Here is a 9400-nt window from a genome sequence, read left to right as displayed (position 1 = left end):
ACAAAGGGTATTCCAAGATCCCTCCTGACACCTGAAGGAGAAAAACTAACAAACAATGGCCTCACTGATGATCTATTATTTTCAGGACAAGGATCAGGAGATGACACTGCTGTTATTCCTTCTGTAGTGCCATTTGTTGTCAAAGGAATCATGACCACTTCAAGTCCTCAAACTTCTCATGCTGCAAACATGGGACCAAAACTTTCCACTGACACTAAGTTTTCCACAGAAGCCTTTGAAAGAGGAAATACTGAATCAAATGCTGAAGTTAATGAAGAAGTTACAAGTGCTGTAACTGAGCTACTATCAGAAACAGATCAGTTCTCCAGATCAATGATCACCAGTTCCCCAGCTTTAGCAGAAGAGAGTTCTAAGAGCTCCAGTTCTAAAGAGATTAACAAGATGACACACTATTTTGTTGCTATTGAAGACCCTCACAATAAGGAAACTAAGTACAGGATAGGAGAAAATGAAACAGATAGGACAACAGCTACTTCTAAAGGTGTTTCTCAAGAGGAAACTTCACATTTGCTGACTAAAGATGACATAACTCCTGTTGCTGTAATACTAAGTGGAACTCCTAATATTGAAACAGAAGAATCGCTTGTAACATCAACAACAAAAGTGCCAGGCAGAGTATTTCCCGAAAGCTCTGGTGAAGGATCTGGCTGGGTTGGTGTTTTAGATTCATCTTCCCCTGATATGTTTACTCATTTGTCAATCCCCCCTGTGTCAAACATAGAACAAAATCCTTCTTCTGGTGTTCATGGAGAAGTTTATTCTGAAGTTATGACAACAGAGGCACCGATAGGTGGATCACAGCCTGTAACCACAGGATTAACAACCCTTTTTACAGAAGAAAAAGACATCATGGCAAATCTCTCTGAAGTTCAGTCAACTACAGCTACATCAGAAGAACAAATAACTGATGCCAGGATCTATGAGAAAATTATTCCCATGATTGATGATAGAAGAAGTGTTATAATGAACGTTTCTGTTTATGGTGATATTACACTAATTGAAGACCGACTTCAAATCCCATCAAAAGAAACAACAATTATAGACATGGATCACTCAAAATCAATGCCTGAAGATATAATAAGTGTTCAGACAATGTCAAATCCTATCATAAAATCGACATATGACAGTGATGATAGCATAACAGCTGAAGGGGAGAAATATAGTTCAACACCTAAATTTTCCATAACCAAAGAGAAGACACTTGTATCTGGTGATAGTATTTCTTTGACTACTTCCAGTCAGACAAGTAGTGAATCAGTGACAGCTGAGCACAGACCAAAATTAGAGGACAAAGATTTGGGTTCAGGGAATGCTATGAATTTTGCAACAGAAACTCACATCACTACCAAAATCTCTGAACTGGGTGTTTTCCTTCCTACAGTACCATCGCTGGTAAGCCCTCATGTGCCTCCTGAGTCTAAACATGTTGTGACAAGCACAACAGAAGGCACCTACGAGCTGAATACTTCAGCACACAACCAAGCAATAGCAGATGAAAGTGAAACAATCTCTGTCTCAGGCTTTTCTGGAATGGGGCAAGAAGAACCGGATGGTAAGCAGTCTGAGGTTCCTTCTCTTACACCAGTTTTAACTACTGAAACAGAAAAGGCTTTGGCAACTGACATGCTTGATGTAAGTAGTGTCACCACTCAGCGTACATCCCAACTGACAACTGTATCATCCAGCAAGAATGAAGAAAAGCATCCTACAATATACACAAACACAAAATCAGCATCAGCAGAGTATGAAGAAACAGATTCAGTGTCCTTTTATTCTGTATCTCAAACTCCTAAATCCTCAGTAACTGTTCAGTTAGTTAATGGAGTATCTGAGTATCCTGAGGTAATAATTCCAAGTACATCATCATCATCAAATGATTCAGATCAGTCTGGTCACTCTTCAGATGGAACCTTCAAAGAGGTTAGTTCTGATATTGCAGCAACATATAAACCACCCACTACAGACCTTCTGGACAGAACAATGTCTTTTCTGCCTGAGTTTTCTCCCAAGCCTGTTCCAGAAAGCACAACTACTGAAAGTGCTCCTCATTTTAATAGATTTGTAACAGACAGGACAGAGGAGACAGAAACCTCTGTAACTGATTTGGCTGTTGAGGAAGAACCTTCTGTTTCTGGAGATTCTCCATCAGTACATGTCTTGCCTACTGCTTTTCTGAATTTTGGAGAAAGAGTTAGCACAGACATTCCAAAAGTTAGCACAGTAAAAGTTGAAGCTTCCTCAAGGAGAGTGAACAGCTCCCATCAAGAAGTTGACAGGAGTACTGAGACCCCATGGCTGTTTTCCACACCTGTTTCAGATTCACCCAATAGTGTTGAAAGTGAGGTGTTCAAACCTGACCAGGAAGCAGTTACAATGCTGGATTCATCTTCACAGCCTTTGGATAGAAGCACAAAAACACAGTCAGCTTTGTTTGGTCAAGAGGAGATCACAACAATTTCTTCTAACATTGCAACAAGCAGTACTGCCCCTGGAAATAGTCCATATGAAAATGAGCAGACCACAGTAACCTCTGAGGAACCAAATACTATTGAACTTATAACTTCATCATTTTCCCTTCTGGAAGTGACTAATGGATCAGATTTCCTGATTGGCACCAGTGTGGGTTCAGTTGAAGGCACAGCAGTGCAAATTCCAGGTAACTTCCATATTATGATCCGTATGTTGTATATATTTGTTGTGATAATTTAAAATGTGTGTCTTAACTCTGATAAGAAGTAGGACAATCAGAGCACCGTGTGAAATAACAACAGAACTTGTGAGCCTCAAGCTTTAAAACTGACATGATTGTAAGCTCTACAAAGTGAAGAAGGATGAGGGTACCAATACTCAAGCTCAGTAAACTTTCCTGAGTGTTTGCATCATGGACCTCTGGATCAGACTTGAGGTGACCAGCCAGTTCTGAAATACAGGAAGGTAACATTGATTGTGATAGAGAATTCAGCTGTAAATATTTAATTTTCCAATTTCCAACATACAGTTCAATCTGATAGTTTTTTCTGTGTTGGTATCATGATAGTACTTAGATAACTGGTTTAGAGCTAAGGTTGTTTTATAACATCTTGCAGTTTAGTAGGAAGCAGATTTGGTGCACATTTTCAAATCAGAATTTTCTAGAATAATTAATTTCTCTTAACCCACAAGAAGACTTTCCAGACAAGAAAAAGATGAGACCACGTTTTCAGCCTGTCTATAGCTTTAACTGTTTGATACAGTCACTGTCTCTTATAAATTACAGATCTTCTACTTAGACACCATTTGACACAGTGTTTTGTTTTACATAATAGTTATTAGGCAACATTTCACCAAATACACAGATAATGTGGGTAGGGTCAGTATGAATAATGTTGCTTCAATTCATATTTTATAGAGATAGAGCTGAAGAAAGAACTGAACTGGCTTAATTTTATAGAGTTTTCTTTTTCTTTCCCTCAAATAATCCAGGTAACTGTCAATTTGAATATGTTTACTGGAAAAATATAGGGTCCACAGGAGGACAAATGGACAGTAAACACGCAATAAACATTGTTAGGTGTTTAACATAACCCTACATTTGTGACTTGCAGTGAAGCAGTCCTAAAACAAGCACCCTATTTTATGGATATCACCAGGTTCTTTTCAAACCCTCCAAAAGAAGATCCTGCCCACTTAATTACAATCCCAAATTTATGTAGATGGAATTTTCCTCTGGAGGCTTTCAACAGAACCTTCTGCTTTCCAATGACTAGCTAGAGAGCTTCGTACTTTAAGGAGACTTCCTTGAAGTCTAACTTGCAGGAATAATGCAGATGTTACTTGTCTCTTATTTCATAAACTGTAGTTGGAATGTTTTGGAGAAATATAACAAAAAATTTAAACTTTTCTCATGTTTCTGAGTTAATTTAGGTTACAGTATTCTCTTAAACCCATTTTGTAAGTATTAAAAGCCAGGGTTTTCTTCTGGTATATTGGAAGGACCGTCTTCACATTTTCCTCTAACTCTGAAAAGCTAATACTTAGAATCTGTTATCTAGTGAGTACTTGTTTGTGTGAGTGATTGCTCCTAGGCATTAAATCAAATGCAAATGTCTAGGTATCTAAACTCAATTGAAATAAGCATCACTAGAAGGCATAAAGCTCTCCAAGGAAAAACTGTTTAAATGATAACTCCTGTAACAACAGAGGATTTCACAGCAGGTAAGCTTTTATCCTAATATTTAGTTCAGCTATTAATATACTCAATGCCTTTACTTGTATTCTTGAAGTGTGTTTCTAAGAAAAACAAATGGGAAATATGCATGTGTGAAAACATACTTTCAAAGAAATAAGACTTTGTAGGAATTGATTGAGTAAATATAACAAAGTGAAACAGCAGCTAGCCAGTATGTTCTGTGTACCCAGTCATTCTACATAAACTAACCCTGCCAAAAAAAACCCACCAAAAAGCAAAGCATTTTTCATCCATTTTGCATATGTTTTAACTGTTTTCAGCTTATAATTAATTGCCATGTCATGCAAACTAAATCCTCAACAGAATATAACTGCCAAATATAGTATAAATTGATAGGAAAAAAAGGGTACATCTGAAGATTATTTATACTGGTCGATAGTAAATGCCATATTGTTGCTGAAGTTGAAAACAGTGGTGCCTGAAAATCTTTACTGTTTTACAAAACTGTTTTGTTCTCAATATCCTATTATGTTAATAGAGCTTCTGTATCTACAGTAAAGCCTGCAACATTAGTGCAGAAATGAAGAAAGATTTCTACTTCCAAAAAAGCAAAAAGACACTAGTTCCTTGAAACTAGAGTCAGTTTTCTTTTTCTGCTCATTTAACAGGCCAAGATCCATGCAAAAGCAATCCCTGCCTTAATGGTGGTACCTGCTATCCACGTGGTTCCTTTTACATCTGTACATGTTTGCCAGGTTTCAACGGCGAGCAGTGTGAATTAGGTAAGCTGATGATATCTAGATGCTAATTAAGTCAAGTCTAAAGTTTTCATGGGTGAGTTCGACAGAGGTGGTGTGTTTAGATATTGAAAAACACATAGGCATTTTAAAAAGGTGTGGTGAATCCTTACTTAAGAAGAGAACGGTAGAATGAATGATGTCCACTCACCCTTTTCTCTCTTCCCATAAAGCACGCATATGTGTACAGATACAAAAATAAGAGAATTGTAAATGAACTGCATCACCTAGAATTCATAACAAGAAATTAATAAATACATCAAATAAAACCAAATAAACATTAATATTTGGGGTAGTTCTTAGAGTTTGTGTAATTATTTGAAGGGATGGTAAAATAAACTAATCCAAAATGTAACTGGGAAGCTAAGCACTGGATGCCAGGTTGATATTTTTTCAAGGAAACTGCAAGTGGATTGTAAATATACATCTTTGGTATAAATTAGTATTTTAGTAACTCTTCCAATGGAGGACTTCTTTGAATTACCTGTGACGTCTATATTTACCTGCTACGACTGTGGGTTCCAGGAGACTTGCCAGTACAGTTCAGAATAACCAGCTTTTCTGTCCAACCACCAAGCCAAAGTATGATAAAAGTGGTAGTTTGGTTATTTAGTGTAAAGCTGATTTAAACTTTTGAAAAGTTGTAATTTTCCTTCCCTGATAAATACCATGGATTTGCTTGTCACACAGCTGCCTGCTAAATTTGAAAGAAAAAACCCAAACAAAGATGCAATGTGGTTAAAATGAGTTAATTTCCTCCTGTATACCTTGTGAGAAAAAACAAAACAAACCCACCCAAAGACCAGTATCAGTGCAGCATAGTTGCCAGGATTACTATGAGGCTTTTGTGTTCTGCAAGACTGTGTGATTAAAAAAAATAATTAGCCAGTTTTTTTTTGCTGCTTTCCTAGCTCATGTTGATGCATTTGTGAGTTCCCTAGGCCAGTGTTGCTGTTTTACATGTTTTTTCTTTATCAAGGAATCTGAATTCAGGAGTATTCTGGATATATGTTGTAAAACCTTGACTTGAGATTCAGCGATATTCTCTATGAAGAGCATAAAACATTGACTTGAGAGATTTCCAAATGATTGGAACAAAGAAAACCTAGCCTAAAATTTGAATAGAAGCAGCTTTTTAAAATAAAAATATTTTTTAAAAAGCCTTTCACATGATGCAGAAGTTATTCCAAAGACTGCACACCTGTTTGTTGGTTTGTAGATATGTATAGCTTCTTACATTTAAATAGTTTGTCACTAGCAACAGTTGACTTTGGACAAATATGTTTGCAAAATGTGCATTGAAGTTTAAGTTGTGATTGTTTCTGAGGAACAGCAGTCATTACACCATGTGATCTTTATAAAGAGACATACTAGTTTATAATCTGTGCAAATACACAAATAAAGTAATTCTGTTAAATGAACTAGTGCTCGTTTGGAAGGTGAAGACAAAGTATTTTAGCAGCCAGAAGAGTAGGGGAGAGAAAGGTTAGTTTATTCTAGAGCCATAGGCTCATCAGTAAACCTGATCACAACTATGAATGTTACTATCTGGCTGGTGTTTATTGAGGTTGTCTTTCTGATGCTCTGTCCTTATTTTGATAAGATTAGACAAGAAAGAAATAAGAAACTGATAAGATGCTGAGGTGTGCTCCTTTGCTGACTGAAATTAGCAGTGTACTTGATGAGAATTTTTAGTGCCATAGTCTCACATTCAAGTCAAATTTTACACCAGTACGGAAAAATAACACAGACTGCACAGTATCACTTCTTTCTCTGTTACACAATGAGGAACTGAAAGTCTAGTTTTTTGAAATTAACTCATGAGTCAGAGTGCAGGACATAAAATTTTGGATTAGTAATGTCACATTTCCTGAGTGAACTGCTTCTTGGCTTGTGGATGAAGAGAAAGGAAGGTTGTGCACAGTGAAATCAGTTATCATGGGAGTAAACTGGTCATTTGAACCTTTTGCAATACTTCATTCTTCTGGATTGAGCTGATCCTATTAATAAGTATGGCTAAAGTTGAATAGCATTTCCTTTCTAGGAGGTGGGTGGATTATAAAAACATTTTTATCTGTATGTTGTAGATATCGATGAATGCCAGTCCAACCCATGCCGGAATGGAGCCACGTGTATAGATGGCCTCAATACCTTTACTTGTATGTGTCTGCCAAGCTATATAGGGACTCTCTGTGAACAAGGTAAGGTGTTTCCTTTAATCTATGGTGACTGAGGTAATCTCTTTCCATTTCAACACCCTTCTGGCATAACTAGGCAAAGCCTCCTAAAAATGAGATGATGGAAGCAACTGTCAATATCTGTGGGAAGTCATCACTGATAAGGACAGATTATATTTTTTTAATATATCAGATTCCCCTGATTTGTGGCTCAGCATTTTTTTCTTTTTATTTAAGGTTATGTCTGCAGCATCTTTTGCAGGTGGATAAGGTGGATAACTCTCTCCATATGCAAACCTGAGTGGAAGTTACCTTATTTCTTTATCAAATACAAAATTACACACTGGGCAGTTTTCTGTGTAAATAGCAACTGTACAGTTTTCAAGTGGTTCCAAGACAAACTCAGCCTGCTTATATTAGCTTGCAAACTATAGGGAAGACACATAATGAAGTTCTCTCACTACTGTAGTGATGTTTATACGATAATGAGCAGGAGCGGAGCTATTTATTGTCTGACCAAGCTTCTGTTTTATAATATACAGTTTGAAAGACATATCAGAACCTATCACTTCCAGCAAACATCACTGGAAAGTAAGAATAGTCTACTGAATATGCCAGATTATTTATCAGTCTACTGGGGACCGCAGCCTCGACAACTACATGCCAGAAATTTCAAATCTATTTGTTCTGTGATAATTTTACAAAGAGTAGGTGCAGGATCACAGAATCACAGATTTGTCATGGTTGGAAAGGACCTCTGAGATCCAACCATCAATACAAAAAAAAAAAAAACAAAACAAAAAAACCCCCAAAACCCCAACAAATCACAAACACAACCTAAAAAACCACACACTCCACTAAAAAGCACCCACAATAAAACTCTGCACAACCTGTGCCACTAGAGCATGCCCTGAAGTGCTATATCTACACGTTTCTTGAATACCTCCAAGGATGGCGACTGAACCACCTCCCTGGGCAGCCTGTTCCAGTGCCTGACCACACTTTCAGTATAGAAATTCTTCCTAATATCCAATCTGAACCTCCCCTGACACAACTTCGGACATTTCCCCTGGTCCAATCATTATTCCCTTGGGAGAAGAGGCCAACACTCATCTCCCTACAACCTCCTTTTAGGTAGTTGTAGAGGGCAATGAGGTCTTAAATCATGATTACAAGGAAGTTGTAAAGAGCTTTCTGAACTGGACAACTGAAATCAGATTAAATATCTAAGTTTCTGGAATTGTTATAACATTACTTGCAAGAAATCCCACTGTATTTACAAGAAATATTTAGATTGCAAGATGCTTACTAAATATATGCATGTGGGTGAAGGAAGAGGGTAGCAAAATCTGTTCTGTCCGTAAAATTAATATAAAGACATTTCCATGGGAAGAAGACATTTTATTTCTTTTAAAGTGTACTTTCTAAAGCTTATGAAAATACTTCTTTTTTTTTTCTTCAGCAGAATGGTTTTGGTTACATGTAAATGAACAAGACCTTTGGATTAATTTAATTAATATTGTGTATTTTCATGCTTTTTTCTCATCTTCAGTGAAAGGTAGTTTGAAAACTCTTCCAGTGCAAGAGATTTGTTTGTTAGAGCTGAAAACTCTTACACCTGACCAGTTCCAGTACTTTTCACTGTTTAACTTTTTCAGTAATCTGGCTAACCTTGTCATTTGAAAGGCCTTTCTGAATCTGTTCTCTAAAATTTAAAGTTGACAGTGTTTTCACAACAAAATAAATGTTCTCACTCCCTTCCTCTTTCTCTTTATTCCTGCAAGCACTAGTAGTGAGTGGCTCTGAGTACTGTGGTAGCTTTAAGCTGCTTTTTATGACCAACCTGAGAGTGCATTTTAGGTGGTTAATGGGAACATTTCCGAGTTTGTCAATCAGAACCAGAGCCCTGCTCACTCAACTTTGGAATTTAAATTTCCTCCACTTAAAGTCCTGCAGTGGTTTGGGACTTGGGAAAAGCATTTAGTGCCAAATTTCCACTCCACCAGACAAAATAAAACTGTGTTGGCGATTCAGACACGGTTGTCTGGCAAGCAGGCTTTATTACAAGGCACCAGTCCTGACCTCAGTAGATTTAAAGACCAGCCAGAAAGACAGAATGAGTACCTTGGTGCCACAGGAAAGGTGGGGCTGAGCACACCAAGATTATATTTCATTGCTCTTTTTTTTTTTTTTTTTTTTTTTTTTCTTCTTTTTCTTCTCCTCTCCCTTCATACACA

At 37.2% G+C, this 9400-nt stretch overlaps 1 protein-coding gene across 1 annotated transcript in view; it reads left to right on the top strand.

The window, feature by feature from the left end:
• VCAN (versican) overlaps nt 1–9400 on the top strand; it is a 105203-nt gene that overhangs the window by 69730 nt on the left and 26073 nt on the right. Inside the window, exons 6-7 of the mRNA XM_010008396.1 lie at nt 4858–4971; nt 7074–7187. Of these exons, the coding sequence (XP_010006698.1) occupies nt 4858–4971; nt 7074–7187 (228 nt within the window). The remainder of the gene's footprint in view (nt 1–4857; nt 4972–7073; nt 7188–9400) is intronic.

The sequence above is a fragment of the Chaetura pelagica genome, unplaced genomic scaffold (assembly GCF_000747805.2).
Source record: "Chaetura pelagica isolate M959 unplaced genomic scaffold, ChaPel_1.0 scaffold191, whole genome shotgun sequence".
NCBI lineage: Eukaryota > Metazoa > Chordata > Aves > Apodiformes > Apodidae > Chaetura > Chaetura pelagica.
Note: the sequence above shows the minus strand (reverse complement) of the source record. Positions and strands in the feature narration are given on the sequence as shown.